This window comes from Pinus tabuliformis, chromosome 9, assembly GCF_031772625.1.
Source record: "Pinus tabuliformis cultivar Carrire ecotype Pingquan chromosome 9, CPIR1, whole genome shotgun sequence".
In the NCBI taxonomy this organism is placed as follows: domain Eukaryota; kingdom Viridiplantae; phylum Streptophyta; class Pinopsida; order Pinales; family Pinaceae; genus Pinus; species Pinus tabuliformis.
Window position 1 is genome coordinate 1126267978 of NC_142307.1, and position 19688 is coordinate 1126287665.

At 39.3% G+C, this 19688-nt stretch overlaps 1 protein-coding gene across 1 annotated transcript in view; it reads right to left on the reverse strand.

Moving 5' to 3' along the window:
* LOC149152610 (uncharacterized) overlaps positions 1-19688 on the reverse strand; it is a 250013-nt gene that overhangs the window by 120204 nt on the left and 110121 nt on the right. The window contains exon 3 of the mRNA XM_089440718.1: positions 1502-1556. Coding sequence (XP_089296844.1) covers positions 1502-1556 — 55 coding nt within the window. The remainder of the gene's footprint in view (positions 1-1501; positions 1557-19688) is intronic.

Here is a 19688-nt window from a genome sequence, read left to right on the forward strand (position 1 = left end):
AAGCTACAACAACAAAATGCACTTCTTTAAAATAAACCCAAACTTCAGTCACGATCCGATTTAACAATACAACAAAATGTTTGTAAATCCCATAATATAGTTTGTACAGACAGAAACAAATGTGACACTCGAGATGCAAACCCTAACTAGTAACTTTAAAAATATCAATCCTCTAACCTTATGCACAAATTTGATCTGCTCGTATTCTACTCCTGTATCAAATTCAAGCCTATTTGGCTACAGGATCTGCATTCTTCTAAGTTTTGTCTTTTTCAGCCTTCCGTTTATTCCACAAATATGGATGTTGTGTTTTTCCCAAACCTCAGCTTGCTATGAGAATCATCTCCTCTGCCTCCGTCTACTCCCTAGGTATGAATGCCAGCTCAGTCCTTATTTTAAAACCTCGGTTTGCTACACTAATTTAAGGCATCAATTCAGGAAGTGAATTCTCTGATTCAGCTTGTCTTCGCACTTTTATTTCAGAATATGTTGCTTCACAAGACCAAGTCCTCAGGTGGCTAAGAATAATTGTCTGCTTCAGGAATTTAGGGCTTAATTATTTCAAACAATTAGTAGTCCCTCAGACACAGGGTTGTGCCAGAAGTTGTTATTTCTAGCTCCTCAACAGATCCGTCTACCTTAGGAGAATCTCACTTTAGCTTCTGCCTTTGACTAGAACAAACTCGTGCCAGAGCAACTTTAAGAATCATCAGAAAATCTCGTTGGTCTTCAGATAGTGGTCCTATAACATAATCAAGTACAGATGGAGCTCGTTGCCCTACCAGATGATCCTCCTATGCTAGAACAAGAATCAACAGAATTTTCATTTTCCTCCAGATAGTATTCCCGAACTAGCGCAGAATAAAACAAAGATAGAGATGAGACAACTAGGGTGGAATCTTTCACCACCAAAATTGACATGAAAGGGATCTTAAAACCCTCAGAGCCTCAAGCTCAAGAAAAACAGAGACAAATTGATCCACAATGATGATCCAAAATGAATTCATCCCTCTCATATTTATAGGTTTCCTAGAGAGGTCTCTTCTTCTTAAACTAATTGAAAAAAAATATTCCAAACCCCAAATTTGGGTTTCTTTGCCCATCTACCCCAAAACTTGCCCAACATACGGTATTTTAGGGTTTTTCCCCTTTATTGAGGACTATAGCCTACAGGGACCGATAGGATATTTTGTCCCTTAGGCAATTAATGTCTCAGGAACATTAGTAAAGGATCTTATTGGATCCATGGTTACACACATTGGTTTTTCTTACCTCATCATTTCAGCTTCAATGTTAAATTTGGACATTCAAAAGCATGCATTTCAAATAAACATAAATAATCATGCACCTACATTTCCATTTGATTAAATACCGATTCATGTAAATCCTTAAATTCCAATATTAAATAAGAGATTAAAACAAGCATATGTATGAAGAGTAAGATATATAATAGCCAATTATTGTTTCCATTGCATCCATGGCCTTAGAGTTGTAACCTAACCTGCCAACTGTCTTGAGCCGACTTTCTTGGGGAGGCTGTTCTGTGAGTGAAAAACCTACAAAATATTGCATTCGAAAATTTCTGTATAAGCATTCACACTTGATGTAACTAGAGTTCAATATTATCATGACTCAAATAGACCAAAAGGTGAACCGTGTGATTAAAAAATAAGTCACTAGTTAGCATTTATCTAGGTTAACTCAAAAAAGATGAATTTCAACATAACGAGAATGAATATAATCAACATTATACCTACAACATAAAAAAAAGAAAAAACAAACAAACAAACAAATAAATTAAAAACTTACACACAAAAAATGCACCTTTCAACACACAATCCATCTTAATCATAAGGTAAAGGCCAAACAAACACAATAAATTATATATATGTGCAATGTCGAAGTAGAGAAGTTAACTGTAGAACCATTGTCTACACAAAAGAATATTAAATACCAACGAGAGGTTCTCCAGCATCTCAAGCTGAAGTGCTGAAGGCAGTGATCATTTAGATAATTTGATATGGACTATAAATCTTGGGGGGGAAACAGTTCATTTCCTTCTTGTTTTAAAAATAGTTCTTTGTATGGTTGAGTCTCACAAACACCCAATCACCTTCTTTGAAGTCCCGTTCCAATCTATGCTTCTCTGTTTGTTGTCTCGTCCAATTTTATGTATTTAATAGGTTATCTTTTAATATTTGAATTTTCTACGATTATTCAAGGGGGTCCCTAACAGCAGGCACTGTTACATCTGTTAGCGCAAAATCCCTCCATCTTGGTGGCTCATAATTGTATAGGGTTTTGAAGGGTGTCATCTAAGCGAATGTATGATAAGTAGAGTTACACCATCATTCAGCTAAATGTAAACAATGGAACTATTTGTTTTGTTTATATGTAGCAACTGCAACAAATATATATTTCAAAGCATTTATCGACAATCTCTGTTTGATCCAAAGTTTCAAAATTTGTGTTGGTGATATATTGTTAAGTATCAAGAAAGAAACTTAACTTCGGCAAAATTATTGGCAAACTTTAAAAAATAGAAAAATATTCATTTGTTTTCAATTTTTTAAACATCTAAAGCAACAACATCAAATAAATGCATTGCCACATAATTATGAAAAGCAAACCAATATATAAGACATATATGATCATTGTCGTGATACATTACACATAGATATTGAACCTTTTCCTGAGATCTGACTCTTCGGTCTCAAAATTCCATCAAGAAATATAATAAATTGGACTTTTTCCTTTAAGAAATTTATCTCCCAAGATGGGCTCCATAACTCGTGTACATGAATTTTCTATAAGTTAACAAAAATTTTGAATTATCTTCTTGACTTTGCATTGATCTAAGTCTACATGCTATAAACAAAATAAATTATGATTTTATCCTCTCCATTAGACTGTTAGTGATCGAAGAAGATAATCCAATTGCTTTCGACTTTAAAAATTGCTATAATAGTGTAAAGGGGATAATGAGCCCCTTGCAGCCTTGTTGAGGTTAGACCCCTCATTTTGTAGAAATTTCATGAAAGTTCTGATCTGCTTGAATGAACCTAACTTGTAACTCAAGACACTGAATTTTCTCTACTAATTTTGCAGCGGAATAGGAACAGAAATAAACAGTCACACAATATAAAAACACAATTTTTTTCCAAGGAACCCAACCAGGAAAACCCTCTGCTTGATTGAGAATTTTATTGATAGAAGAATGAGAAATAGATCTCTTACAATATAATATTGTTTCACTAAAAACCAATCTGGTTTTCTGTGTTTGTACTAAGCTGAAACACCCTTGCAAGACCTGATCTGTTTCCTAAATAGCCTCTACCAATCTGTGCACAGGCTTCTCTTGCACACTCTTCCTCTCACAAGCTCACACACACAAACCTGTGCTCTCTATTGCTTTGTCTCACCAACTCATGCTCACAAAACAATTGAATAATTCTGCGCATGGGTCCTCCTTATAAGCTTTTCAAATAGGCTAAATCTGGCAAGTTTTATTTCTGGAAATCGAACTAGTGATTGATGAGTTAATGAGTCTGACTGACTCATGTAACTCGTCATGCCGAAATTTAGAACTTGAGACTCACGCATGTCAATTTCGAAAACTAACTCGCACTAGGAGGTCACCAAACTGAAGCTCCCACTCTAGCACATCAGTCGAACTGCTTCATAACTGTCCTAACTTATAGGAACTCACCCTAATTTTTAGGAATTCATCCTAAATTTTAGGAACTCGTCCTAACTTTTAGGAACTCATGCATGCTAAGGAAAATTGCTTCTTGGTCTCTTTGACTAAGGCACAAGTCAAAGGACCTTTCTTGCTACTATTTTCAACACTCCCTCTTAGCGAGGAAGGTGCTTCTAGAAGAACCTCGTCCAACCGGATCTATCTCCAACACTACCACATTCTTCGTTGCTGCAGCTGCTTCCTCTAAACTAGAAGACTTCCCTGCTTTCTTCTATGGAACTTGATTTGGACACTTGTTCTTTCTCACCATGCTCTGCGAGTCTATCACTTCAGTCATAAGTGCCATGTACCCTGTGTACCTTTGTGGTTGCTCCCTCTGGCTGGAAGTGATACTGGAAGATTCAACTCTCTTTTGATCTCCCTTAACCAAATCCTCTGCCTAGTTGGCTCGAACTCTCCCTATACTGGGAGTCTCTAACTAAGTGGCTACCCCCACTCGCCCTCGACTATGCTCCTCATCATCCAGCTGGTCAACCCAACTACCAACTAGCTTAGATTGAAACTGATATACTGGTTGAGGCTCCATCTTGAGAGCTCTATCCTGCTCTCACTCAACCACCACTTCTCTACTCACGGAACTCCTTGCTTTGCTACTCGAGGTTGCACCTGTCTCTACCTGCAAGTTGTAGAGATTCTTCACCCTTACACCTATCTGCTTCTTACATCCAGAAGCTAAGTGTTGGAGGTAAGCTTTACCTCTGCTGAAGATGACATCATTACCCTTGTCCTCAAGGGTAGCCACTGAAACAAGATTATGCTTCAATCCTGGAACATAGAGAACATCTCTGAGATGAAGAGGATTACTTGACTCCCTCTGAAAACTAATAGTACCAACTCCTCTAGCTGCATACTAACCATCATCTACTAGCTCAATCTGAAATTGCATGTCCTTCTCTTTCAAGTGGTTGAAACTCTTCTTGTTCCCAGTCATGTGGAAGGATGCTCCTTGAACACATATGGCGGGTACTTTGCCTTCTCTTCAATTGATCACTGCAACTCCTGCTACTTCAGAATACTTGCATCTCCAGCCGTCAAATCAGCCACTATCAATCTCTCTTGGCTGCTCTAAGAAGACTAAACATAGGCTACTCAAACTGACCACTATCTACTCTCCTACTCCTTCAAGGTTCTCAGCTCTTAGGGACTTCCAAGCTACCCACTAACAATGTCCTTCGCTACTCCAAAGGATCACGTTCTTAGGGTCTTTGTCAAACTACCCTCTTATCACTAGTTTTCCCTCCTGCAACCCACTGAACTAGGGCACATGAATTTTCCTCCTAACAGTGCATTAGCTCCTCCAATGAGCATTGTACATGAGGTTTTTAACTTTGCCTACTTACAGACCTCCTGCTTCACCAAGATGTAGTACTTAGGGCTTACACAATCAGTTGTCTAAACACCCTTCCAACTACTCTGAAAGACTTCTTAAAAGCCAATCCTTAGGACATCCAACCAGCCCTCCACTAATCCTTTAGCCCACTGTAAGTGACTGAACTTTGGGATGGCATGCACTGTTGTTCATCACCTATGAACAACCCTCCTCTTCCTGCTCCAAGTCAACCCTACACATTGTCGCTCTCCTCACAATTCTACCCACTACAGAGATCTCTCTACTTAGGGTCATGGCCCCTTCACCATACTCAGGACTAGGCCGCATTCAACAGAGATCTAGACAGTCCTTAGGGTTTCCATGCTTCATAGGAAGAGGCCCTAACTAGGGCATATTACATTGTTGTCCAAATCCTTCTGGACAGACCTATCCACCTTAGCAATCATCGATACATGCATACCTTGCATCCTCCTTTGTTATGTTCAGTGCAACCCTTGAGATTCTCGGCCCCTGTACATAGGCTCCTCAAACTGCCTACTATCTGCTCTCCTACTCTTCAAGATTGTCAGCTCTTAGGGACTTACAAGTTGCCCACTAATAATGTCCTTTGTTGCTCCAAAGGATCACGTTCTTATGGTCTTTGTCCAACTGCCCTCTTATCGCTAGTTTGCCCTCTTGCAACCCACTGAACTAGGGCACACAAATTCGCTTCCTAATAGCCCATTAACTCCTCCAATGAGCATTGTACATGAGGTTTTTAAATCTACCCACTTACAGACCTCCTGCTTCACCAAGATGTTGTACATAGGGCTTACACAATCAGCCCTCTAAACACCCTTTCAACTGCTCTGAAAGATTATTTAAAAGCCAATCCTTAGGTCATCCAACCAGCCCTCCATCAATCCTTTAACCCACTATAAAGTGACTGAATTTTGGGATGGCATGCATTGTTGTTCCTCACCTATGAACAACCCTCCTCTTCCTGCTCCAAGTCAACCCTACACACTGTCACTCTCCTCATAGTTCTGCCCACTACAGAGATCTATCTACTTACTGTCACAACCCCTTCACCATACTCAGGACTAGGCCGCAATCAACAGAGATCTAGACAATCCTTAGGGTTCCCATGCATCATAAGAAGAAGCCCTAACTAGGACATATTAAATTGTTGTCCAAATCCTTTTGGAAGGACCTATCCACCTTAGCATTCATTAACAGAGGCATACCTTGCATCCTCCTCTGTTATGTTCAGCGTGGCCCTTGAGATTCTCGACCCCTGTACCATCTTACTGCTCCATTACAGCGCAGCCCTTGAGATTCTCAGCCCCTGTACCAGCTTACTGCTCCATTACAGCACGGACCCTTATCTCCTGCGATTGCCACAATTCGGCCTTCCAACACAATTTTCGGGTCACTAAAAGGTCTCGGCCTTAGGTACCTTCATGTGTTGATGGTCAAGAAAATTCGACCCTAAATTTTGTTCTGATACCAAACCTTGCGGCCTCCTGTGTCCACAGAATTTAGGGCTCTTGTCCTCACTAAACTCCAGGAGATCCTCGCGCCAAAATACAAAATATCCATACACAAACCAACATGCCAAACCGCTACAGAACTTCAGCCAGCTCTCCTCCTTTGATCTGCACTAGAGCTTGAGACAAAACCAGAACATAACAAGTTCTCCTCTCCTACCCAGCTCGATCTTCTGGGATCTGTGGCTCCTAAGCTTGTTTTCCTATGATGAATGCACTTGTGGATCGATTAATCAATCTTGGTGTTGGTATTTATTTTGTTCCTGCTCTGATACCATGTAGAAATTCCACGAAAATTCTAATCTGCTTGAATGAACAAATTTGAACCTAACTTGTAACTCAAGAAACAGAATTTTCTCTACTAATTTTGCAACGGAATAGGAACAGAAATAAGACAATCACACAATATAAAAACACAATTTTTTTCTTGGGAACCCAACTTGGAAAACCCTCTACTTGATTGAGAATTTTATTCATAGAAGATTGAGCAATAGATCTCTTACAATACAATATTGTTTCACTAGAAACCAATTTGGTTTTCTCTGCTTGTACTAAGTTGAAACACACCCTTGCAAGACCTGATCTGCTTCCTAAATAGCCTCTACCAATTTGTGCTCAAGCTTCTCTTGCACACTCTTCCTCTCACAAGCCCACACACACAAACATGTGCTCTCTATTGCTTTGTCTCAACAACTCGTGCTCACAAAACAATTGAATAATTTTGTGCCTTGGTCCTCCTTATAAGCTTTTCGAATAGGCTAAATCTGGCAAGTTTTACTTTTGGAAACAGAACTAGTGATTGATAAGTTAATTGAGTCTAATTGAATCATGTAACTCGTCCTGCCCAAATTTAGAACTTGAGACTCACGCATGTCGATTTCCAAAACTAACTCGTACTAAGACACTAAACTGAGCCTCCCACTCTAGCACATCAACAAACTACTTCATAGTTGTCCTTACTTATAGGAACTTGCCCTAATATTTTCGAATTCGTCCTAAATTTTAGGAACTCATACATGCTAAGGAAAAATGCTTCTTGGTCTCATTGACTAAGGCACGAGTCAAATAAGGACCCTTCTCGCTACTATTTTCAACACATTTTTTGTAAAATATAAGCCCATTTCATGCAATTTCCACTAATTCCCAATGGTGTCAATGAATTAATTTCCACTCCATAACATATATTCTAATGGTGATGGCAACACTCAATTTCCCCCCTCAACTCAATAGAAGAGAGTTAGATACCTTATCCTCAGGGATTGAGTGAAAATTTGTAAATTAAAGATAATTGCAGAGTTAAAATAGGAAGTGTTGTCACACAAAGTGTCTAGGCACCGCGACAACGCTCAGAGTAAGGGCTATCACTCTAATCCTTACTCACTCCGTTTAGACTCTCTCCTAGACAAGTCAAGGGGGGTAGTCCCTAAGGTGAATGAACAAGAATAGCATGTGAAACACAGGCTCTAGGAGACCTGAAGATGGACAACTTGATGAATTTATAACAAATCTTGGTCAACTGAGATGAATAGATTAAACACAAGACACAACCACAAGATAGAAATGATTACAGACCAGTGCGTTAGTATTTGATTAACCATAGATTAAGTAAAAAAAACAAGTTATCCGGAGCAGTTTACAAATGTGAGGAATAGTGATAATCATGAACGATCAAATGCGAATGCTTAAAATTGCAATTAATCTAGCAATTAAATCCCATGAAAACTTAGGAACATTAAATGCTAAACAATGATTCTAATTTCTAGATTAAAAATGATCTTCTTCAATAACCCAGATCTAGAATTAATTAATTTTCTCCTATAGCCAATAAAATTTTTGAAACATTAGTCGCACTTGCCAATACAGAAAACACTTACCACGAAAAGACACCAAGGAACTTTAGATGAACAATTTAATTATTCCTTAGGAAATTAATGTAATGTGGTAAAATGAAGAGACTAAATCAAAAGTAAATTAAAAGGGTTAATAAATCAAAGGAAGAAAGACGAGTAGCAAGAACTCTAGCATGGACAAATGCGGCCTGGTTCTATATGCTCAAAATAATGGAAACCAGTGGTTTGTAGATAGTGGGTGCTCCAGACACATGACAGGAGACAGAAGGAAGTTTGTCTCACTGAGCAAAAAGGAAGGGAATGTGTCCTTTGGAAGCGGATCTGGCAGAATTGCATGAAAAGGAACAGTTACTCTGATCAATGGAAAAGGAAAAGCTCAAGATGCTCTGCTGGTTGACGGACTCAAACACAACCTCTTGAGTGTCAGCCAAATCTATGATCAAGGACATAAGGTTGTTTTCAGCACCAAAGGCTGTGAAACAAGGAACTCTGCCTCAGGGAAACTTGTGGCAAAAGGGGTGAGAACACCAGACAACATTTACATTCTGAACAAGATTCAAGAAAATAAATGCTACTTGAGTCAGACAGATGAGAGTTGGCTATGGCACAAGCGACTTGGACATACAAGCTTCGAAAATCTAATCAATATCAGCAAGATCAAAGCTATACGAGACATCCCAAGGCTGTTCAAACCAAATCAAGCAGTATGTGGTCCATGTCAACATGGAAAGCAGACCAGAATCAGCCACAAGACAAAGGAGCTCTCTACATCAAAGCCCTTGGAGATCATCCATGCTGATGTGTGTGGGCCAACTAGAAATCAAGCACTCCAAGGAGAAAGGTACTTTGTGTTATTTGTTGATGATTATACTAGAATGATGTGGATATATGTCATAAAGTATAAATCTGAAACTTTTGAGTGTTTTAAGAATCTAAAAGCCCTTGTAGAAAATGAAAAAGATTCAAAAATTAAGTGCCTCAGAACAGACAAAGGAGGAGAATTCACATCAAACGAGTTTAATGAGTTCTGTAATATTCATGGAATTAAAAGGGAATTCTCGGCTGCCAAAACACCTCAGCAAAATGGGGTAGTTGAAAGAAGAAACCGAACAGTCCAAGAAATGGCAAGAACTATGCTATTAGCAGCAGACTTACAACCTAAATTCTGGAGAGAAGCAGTAGGGACAGCTGTCTATACACTGAATCGAACTCAATTAAGACCAAATTGTGAAAAAACTCCTTATGAGCTATGGAAAGGAAGACCTGCTTCGGTGAAGTACTTCAAGATCTTTGGAAGCAAGTGCTTCATAAAAATAAATGATGGCTCACCCGGAAAGTTTGATTCTCGGGTTGATGAAGGGATATTTCTTGGATACTCTACACGGAGCAAGGCTTACAAGTGCTACAATTATCGACTGAAGAAAATAGTGGAAAGCATTGATGTAAAGGTTGATGAAGATCTTCCAGAAAGGGAAATTGAAGAACATGAAGATGACTCTCTCATTGAAGAAGAAGAACCTAAAGAAGAAGTAATAGATGGGGAAGAAGAAGAAGAAGAAGAGGAAAGAGAACCACCTAATACCCCTTCAAAGATGAAGTATGTCCAAAGTCATCATCCAGAAGAGCAGATCATTGGTGATAAAGATGAAGGTGTGCAGACCCGAAGAAGGATAACAATCACACCCAAGAGAAAAGTCATTGCCCTCCTATCTATGATAGACTCAGAAACATTTGCAAAAGCAAGTAAGGATCCTCATTGGGTAAAAGCCATGGAAGAAGAAATGACCCAAATTGAGAAGAACAAGACATGGGAGCTGGTACCTCGTCCAAAGGACAAAAACATAATATAAACCAAATGGGTGTTCAAAAATAAAATGAATGAGGAAGGACAGGTTATCAGAAACAAGGCAAGACTTGTCTGCAAAGGCTATTCACAAATTGAAGGAATTGACTTTGAAGAGACATTTGCACCAGTGGCCCGTATGGAAGCTATCAGGATGTTCTTAGCATTTGCTTGCTCAAAAGGATTCAAAATCTATCAAATGGACATGAAATTAGCATTTCTAAATGGGGAACTCAAAGAGGAAGTCTACATGGAGCAGCCAGAGGGGTTTGATCTAACAGCGGGAAAGGACTTAGTTCGTAAGTTGAAAAAGGCTTTATATGGGTTGAAACAAGCTCCTAGAGCTTGGTATGCAAGATTGGATCATTACCTACAACAAGAAGGCTTCAAAAAGGGAGTGGCTGGAAGCAATCTATACATAAAGACAGATCAAGGTAAGTTACTAGTTGCTCTTGTTTATGTCAATGATCTGATTTTTGCTAGTAATAATGATGAAATGAGCCATGAATTTTCTCAAAACATGTCAAAAGAGTTTGATATGTCAATGATAGGAGAGCTGTCACACTTCCTTGGACTTCAAATATCTCAAACCAGAGCAGGATTGTGTATATCTCAAACCAAATATCTAAAAGACATGCTCAAAAAATATGGAATGGAGGACTGTGCACCCATGAGCACACCTATGACCACAAACTGCAAACTGAGCAAAGATGATGACTCCCTTCTAGTAGATGCAATTCATTACAGGTCAATGATTGGAGCCCTTCTATACTTAATAGCTACACGACCAGACATAATGCAAGCAGTAGGAATGGTGGGAAGATTTCAAGCTGCTCCCAAACAATCCCATTTATTAGCCGTAAAAAGAATTTTCAGATATCTTAAGGGAACTTCTGATTTCGGTCTTTGGTACCCAAAGAGCTCAACACTAACTGTCACTACATACACCTATGTTGATAGGGTTGGAAGTATAGATGACCGGAAAACTACTAGTGGAAATGCGTTCTTCCTAGGAGACTGCTTAGTATCCTGGCTCAGCAAAAAACAGTGATCCATATCATTATCCACAGCCGAAGCCGAGTATATTGCTGCAGCAGACTGTTGTACTCAGATACTATGGATGAAGGAAGCTCTAAAATATCTTGACATATGTACAGATCAACCAATTACCGTCTATTCTGACAACACAAGTGCTATCAGTCTTAGCAAAAATCCAGTGATGCACTCAAGAACCAAACACATACCAATCAAGTATCATTTCCTCCATGAGCAAGTAGCTGAACAAAACATTGTCCTGGAATATATCAGTACTAAGGAGCCGATAGTTGATATTTTCACAAAACCTCTTCCTCGAGGAGCATTCGAACATTTGTGTCAAAAGATGGGGGTTATTTCTTTATCATCACTCAAGTTCATTCATAGAGATGTAGCAAGACAGGGGGAGCAGTTTGACAGGGGGAGTCCATATGCATTCCTTTGCCATTGATGTCAAAGGGGGAGAGAGCAGAAGAATATTGCCATCAATAACAAAGGGGGAGATTGTTGGACACAGATTGTCATTAATGTCAATATGGCAATGTTCGAGGAGCAAACAAAGCCAAGAGGAGCAGACAGAGCGAAGAGGAGCAGAACTCAGATATATATACAACAAAGGAACAAGCAGAGCTATAAGGAAGCAGACAGAGTGTGTTTTTTTAAAACCATCAGAGGCGCAGACTTATATATATATATATATAGATATATATATATATATATATAAAGATATTATCGGGCCCGTAAAACCCACGTATGCATGTTTTAACATTATCAGTGGTTAAAAACCATATAAATATGCATTTAACGCAAAGGGAGGCGGAAGGCTTATACATATATGCATTTACCCATCGGCGGCAAAAACATAGTTATATGGCGTTTAACACTATCGAAGGGCAAACGGAGGACAAAACAAATATATATGGCAAACACACTATCGGCGAAGAAGTTTATATATATATCGGCATATATATGTATATCAGCGATAGCGCTAATCGGCGGTTTGGCTATGTGTCACCACCGAAACCTCTGATTGTGATAATGTACGCAAACCCGATGAGGCATTGTGTTATGGTTGAATGCAATATCGCATCCACCCTATCGGGACTCTCACATCGCAATACCCACAGGGCTGCCCTCCTGCTATGCGCCGATTGCGATGACGCATGCGGACCCGATGCGACATTGTGTTATGGTTGAATGCAATATCGCATCCACCCTATCGGGACTCTCACATCGCAATACCCAAAGGGTTGTCCTCCTGTTATGTGCCGATTGTGATGACGCATGTGGACCCGATTATTCATTATAACTTGGCTTAATATAATATCGCATCCCGTGGTGGATCGGTCGTCGGCCATCGGCGGAGTCATGGGTCCGATATATAAAGGATCCCCGCCGATTGTGATTTAAGCACGGACCTGATGCAGAAATAAATACGAGTGTAATGCACCCTGAAGTCCGCCCTTCAGTTTTTTTACTGTTTTTCTCATATTCTTTGTGTAATGGAATTTTGGCTTGCGCGGGGTGTTTTAAGCCGAAAGGCTTATGATGGCTATTCCAATGGTTCAGAAGGTTGAACGTCAATTGAAAGGGGTGGATCATGGCGATTATGATTGCAATAGGACGTGGCTGTCCGTTAAATGAAGCAGTCCCTGTGTATGCCTGCTATCAGGAGAAAACAGGAGCGTTGTTACAATTGTGGAATATGTGTCATCTGCGTATGACTCAATCCTTGTTTTTTTCTGAATCAACGTGTCTCAGAAGTGTTATTGAAGCACGAAGAGACAAAAGGAAACCACAGAGACCAAAGAGGAAGCCGCAGCGACCGAGGAGGAAGCCTAAGAGGCAGTGTAAGCGGAAACGAATGGATAGAGGGATGGGAATGTATAAAACAGTAAAAACAGAGAACTGTTGGTGTTGTTGTTGTTGTGATGAAGAACCTGAGTGTGAGATAGTGGAAGCAGCAGAGGCAAAAGAGGCAGCAGAAGCAGCGGAGGCGGTAGAGGTAGCAGAAGCAGCAGAGGCAGGAGAGTAGGAGTGAGAGAACCTCAGCTGAATAGAGTGCAGCAACATACCAGTGTATACCAAGGTTGGGTTGGAGCCCAAGAGGTTGGAGCCTCAGAACTGAACAGGACTAAAGTCATTAGGGGTAGGTGCTCCTAAGTGCAGAACCACTGCTAAACAGAGTTGGTGCTCTGGAGGTTGGAGCCTCACTGAAGTCCAAGTTGGAGCTTGGCAACTATTCACAGTCAGATATATACTTATATTGTATTTATTTCATTGCACTGTCTTGAGTTTTAATAAAAGCATTTATTCCAGCTGTTGATTTCTGTGTTCTGTGTATACATATACATATCTATATATGCTTTTGGCAATCACTAGAACAATTAAAAAAAATAAGAAATACTGATTCACCCCCCCCTCAGTGTTTCCAACAAGAACAGACATCGATGAGAGAGTTGCAGCGTTGGATGGCAGCAAATGGATGGAGAAGAGAGTTGTTGATCAATTAGATGAGGGACCCTTGTAGGTTTAAGAGAGATGGCAGCGAGGGTTTTAAAAAAAAAAATCGAAATTGCACAATGAATCCAAAAATACAGGCAGCAAACCAATCAGCAAAATGGTAGCCCAGAAACTCCTTGAAAAAATTCCGGAAATCTTAATTAAAATGTTGAACCCACTTGCTTCAAATTTAACCTTGAAACCCTCATGACAATTTCCAGATCTAAGAATTTTGGAACCCTTATAAAAAATTTTAGATTTAAAACTCTTTAAACCCTTGGACTGCAAAATTAATTTGAATAATATTCCTGCAAAATGATGTTGATGAACCCCAGAGATCCAAATCTTACCCTCCAAGGCCTAGATCTAGACTCTACACAGATTTCTTCCTTAGATCTCTAGTTGCACGACAACAAGAAAACACCCAAACAATATATACAATGATAAAAACTAAAACCCATAAAAACCCAAGTCAAAAAAACAAAAATAATTTACAGATCTATGTACAAGAATGGTAGATCTATTAGATCTAAGGAGTGTGAGTCCAACTCCCCTCCCAGATCTAATAATCTAAGGCTCTCAACAGCCAGATTTATCAATTTAGTACATAAAAATAAAAAATTTCAAATTTTAAAGGAAGTGCTTATAGCTTGAAAACTTTCATGTATCACCAGTAAAAATCTTATGATAAGCCCGGGATTAAATTTAGCTGGGCTCTTCAGAAAACACGGATCGAGAGTTGGCTGGTCAAACTGAAAACTTCCCCTAATGCCCGAAGATCTAAAAATCAAGACTTTCCTGCAAAACTCAATTCAGCGATCAAAATAGAGCAAGAAAACAATAATAAAACTCAAATAAATAGAGATACCTGCTATTACATTCAGAATTTAGATTATTATTCAAACCCCAGCGACTGAGCAAGATACCTATACTCAAATCACTCTTCAGAAGCTATCATCAACGGGTAAAAAAAAAATTTACGCATGAAAACAACACATCTTACAGTATTTCCATGAAAAGTAACACCGGCAAAACCCAAAGGTCAGATGAATTAACTGACGAATGACTTCTTATTTATAGATAAATCCTCCAACGGCTAGTTCGAGTGATCCTTGTCAAAGCAATCTCGACCATTGATGAAGATTAAAATTCTTTTTAATCTGATCCGTCGAAATATTTAAATATTTGGGGAAATTCGAATTTTTCAATTAAATGCATTTAAATTAATTCAAAAATTAAATTTTTGAATTAATTTCTCCAAAATTTTGACTTTGACTTAACCCCAGGGATCAAAGGCTTAAAATTTATCAAAATAATTAATTTACCTTAGTCCAAATTTTAAGAACTGACAAATTTTGCCTTTGGAAAAATTAAATTTACCTAGGACCTAGAATTAATTAAATTTTTGGCTTAGGATTTTAATTAATTTTTGGCTAAAAAATTTAATTAATTAGCCTATGAGGGGATAAATTATTTTTCCAACCCCCAAGACACTTTACATCATGATTTTCATATTTTTTACATCATAAGGGGGAAAACCCATTCGTAATAGACCCTCACAAACTATCCATTTCTACGACACAAATATAATCCAGCAGACAAAGCAATTTCTGATAAAATAACCTAACCAAATAGTTAGGATTATTCCCAAATCACTTTTATATAGACTCGATCTAGAACACTAGGACTCGCCTAAGATCCCAGTGACAAAATCCATTCCAGCTTTGGGGTAAGACTGAAGGAAAACTCTGCCAACCATCCGAGAATGGATCGGTGAGACAAAAAACCTCCCAGAATGTAGATCGTCACCAGAAAAGTAGGTTTACCTAGGCAATTACATACACGACACGGATCTGCTGAGATTATTTACATTATACACATGCAGAAAGGGTTTACATAACATCTTGGAAGTGAAACTGATGATGATAGTTGTACGGCACGAACACATCAATCAGGCGCTATCCCTTTTGCGAAAAAAGGGGGTGTACTGCTATGGGTCGTTGACACGTAGTGGTCAACAGGAAGCAAGCTTGGAATATGAATCCCAAAGGTCACACCTCCTCATGTTATAAAATCATGTTTACATTAATGCAAATCAACATTTGGGAGTCACTCCTTGGCCTAACATGGTCTCATAGTCACAGGTCCCAAATTTAGGCACTTCTACCTGGCTCAATAACTCCACCATCACTATCATATGCTCAGTCCTGCCATCTCTTAGGTCTGCATGTTGAAGTTCCATTGCTTTGTCCCTCAGTTAGCCTTTATACAACCCTAAGCCCATTACTCGTGTCAAATGGTGCATTACAGTGGTGTTTTTTGGCTTACCCTGTAAACTCTACACTTTGCCCAAGAGAGTCCAATGGGGCAACAGAGATGATGTTTGACGAGGAAAGCGTAACCTTCCCAGTATCGCTTATAAGGAAACATTGAGAGAGTGTCTTTGTAATATCCCCATGTTTCCTCTATATTACAACTAGGATGCATTTCCAGGGCACAGGATGGCCAAGTCACGAGACCAGGGTTATGTCATTAGGGGTCCTGGGGGAGTTTTGAGGAGTTTTACGGGGTCCGATGATGTTCGTTTGGCATTTTCCACCATCAGGGGTTTTGTACAGTGGCTTTTGGTTCCATTGCATTATGATGATTTTTGTTATTATTGAGCATAACTTCACTAATAATGCTTAAGGTGGCATTCCGGGAGGAATATCTAATGGAACGCCTTGGTGTAATAGCTCGATGGTGTTAGTTTTTGTAGCATCGAAGGTGTTCTAGTCTCAAAACTTTGTGGAGAAACTAAAACACGGGAGTTCTCCATAACCCAAAAATTGTTTCTGGAAATTCCACCTAGAAGTGTCTCAATCAGATTATTAGCCTATTTTTAAATATTTCCTGAGTCTAAACTTAGGAAAAGTGGTTAATTAATCAATATTAATTGAGAAAGGTGTGAATCATCTAGAAACTCACACGGATCGATCCAGAAATGATCTCAGCCATCGATTATGTTTTAATCTTGGTCATTGGAGTCCCAACTGGAGATTATAAGAGGAGGTCAATGGGTAGATGGAGAACACACACTTGAGATTGATTTCCTTGGGCAATTCGATCTTCCAGAAAGCAGCAGCAGTTGCTAGAACAGTTTTTGCCAGAGAAGGGAGGCAAAGAGGGGCAGGGACAGTGATCCAGGGGAAGATTTTCCAGATCCAGAGAATACACTGCAGGGAGGCAAAGATAGCAACAAAGAGGTTGCGCAAGGGCTGCGCAACAGCCTCTAAGAGATCTATCTATTGGCAATTTGGCCCTTTAAAAGGAGGAGGGGGAGTTCATTTTGGGGCAGCTTAGTTTATGGATTATTTGCTATAGTGTGGTTGGAGAACAAAGTTCCCAGCTTCAACAAGCCCCAGGATGGAAACCCTTGAGCTTCCATTATGAGTGTGTTGGACAAAAATCCAGCACTCTTTGAGGAGACCCAAAAATCTCACAGTGCTTCACTGGAGTTTTAAAGAGCTGATTTGCAGTAGAAGATTTGTGCATTGGAGCAGGGATCACACAAATCTCCAATTCGGGCATCGTTTCAGTTGCAATTTTTATGGCCAAGTTCAGCAGATATTTTTTGATGCCATCAGATATCTTTCGGCTCAGCTATTAGTAAGATGTAGTGGCATATATTGTATTACTCCAATTAATAAATAAAGTCGAGTTTGTTGTTATCTCTTTCTGTGTACTTTTGAGTTGCAGTCTATGGAGTTAAATTGCAAATTTATCTGTTGTTTGATTGAGTTTCAAATAAGTAAATCTATGGTGTAAATTTTGAGGTAAATTGCAGAAAATTTGCCAAATAAAATTTAGGGATATTATAGAGCTATCAAACTTGGTTTGCTTGCCAACCTGAGGGTTTTCTTGTCAATTTGTTGGGCCAGATTTATTATTTGTTGTAGGAGTCAAAATCATTATTGTGTTGAAGCCGAATTCTTTGGCCAAATTTCTCTAACTTTATTGAAGTCGAGTTCTTGGAGAATTTCTCATCAGAAGTGCGCAAGGGCCACACATGTAGTTCATGTTGGTTGGAATTGCCGAGTTGAGATCCAAGTGAATATATTGGGGCAAATTTCCAGTATGTTGTGCCCAATCTATCTACAGAGGTAGAGCCTGTAACACCCGCTAGGCCGATTTCAGGGAGCAAGAAGGGGTCGAATCAAGTAAAGAGAGCCAACCAAATTTCTTAGAGTCAAGTTCAATGATGGTCGTTAGGGTACTTTGCAGGCCCGAGACATTGTTTAAAATATTGATCAGGTGACTACTCGTACTCTTTGAAGCTGAATCATTGACCGAGTTCATTGATTGTTGAAAAGTTCGAATCCCCTAAAGCCCTGAATCTGAATTTATGGATCAATGTAAAGTACTTCGTTGGGCTAAGACACAGGGTCTTAGAAGGACCGCATTATGAATTGACAAAGGAACAAATCTACTGCCTAGACGAGGGTTGATTTCATTAATATCTGTTAGGACCAAGTTTACGATTCGATCAGGGATGAATTCAACAAATTTATGGGTTGAGTTGTCATCACCCAAGAGAGTTCAGCCTGAGTCACTGCCCCATGCAATGAATTGATCGATGATTGCCTAAAGCCGAACTCGCAAAGAAGCCATCAACTGTTGTAGCTGGGTTCCAGAGTGTTTATAAGGCCAGATCTTCAGATTTAGTGAGGCAAGTTCCAGAAAACCAAGGCCGGATTGTGTGGACCCAACAAATCATGCAATCTACATCCCTAGAAGGCAACAAATGTTCTCGGCTGAGATATAATCGTGAAGGTCGAGTGTTGTACGTGAACATACCAATTCGTGGAGGTGCAATTATGGGATTGCTATGAATCCACGAAAGTTTAGAGACAGTATGTGATTTGAAGCAATATACCATATGTAGCCATGTAATTAAGTCGTGGTGGGTGGCCATAGAATGTGATTGAGTAGGCAAGAGGATTGAACCCGTGTATGGAGCAATTCAGATCTTAATGCATATACCAGTAGCATTATTCTTCAGATCAGTGTGATTGACATTTAGCCCAATGGATCGAACCTAAGTATGGTTGTAGCGTTGGATCAACCTGGCAGCGTTGAGTGTGATGCGATGTATCATAGATCATTTTATCTTTAATGTGTATCGTTGAGATTGAATGAGTTTCCAATGCCTTGATGAATGAACATGTGAGTAGTCTGCACATAGATGGTGAATGATCTCAGTATAATCTGTGCAATGAGTGCATATGGAGTAAAACATAGGTACGATGCAGAGTGACTAGAGCCGAATGTATACATCTATAGAATACAATAGTTGTTAGATCATGGCAATTGGTCATGGTCTGTGAGTAGTGTGCACATAATGCTACAGTGTGATTTGTCGGTGTATGTGTAATCTGAATGTACAGATATAATGAATCAAAGATCAGATCTGATGGTTACTAAGAAAGGTAAGCAAAATAAATGAACAGAGGTTTATCGTGCCTTCCTGAGTGTGAAGGAATAGTGACCATGCATTTTGACTATGCATTTGACAAAGTGTTGGGCAGAGTTACTTGAAGCATTTGAGTCTTTGACAAAGTGTTGGGCAGAGTTGCCTCTGAGATGTTGATGTATTGACTGAGCACTGTATTGCTTAGAATTATTGTTTATGGAGGATATGTTGCTGCTCAAAAATGTAGCAGATTATTTCTAGAGGCCAAGTGGGTACAGTATATGTTGGAGCGAATTTTCCAGGCTTGTGCCATCAAAACATTGATGAATTTATTTTTTTCTTGACAGTAAAGCGAGTTCAAGTTCTGCTCCTAAGTTTGATTGTTTG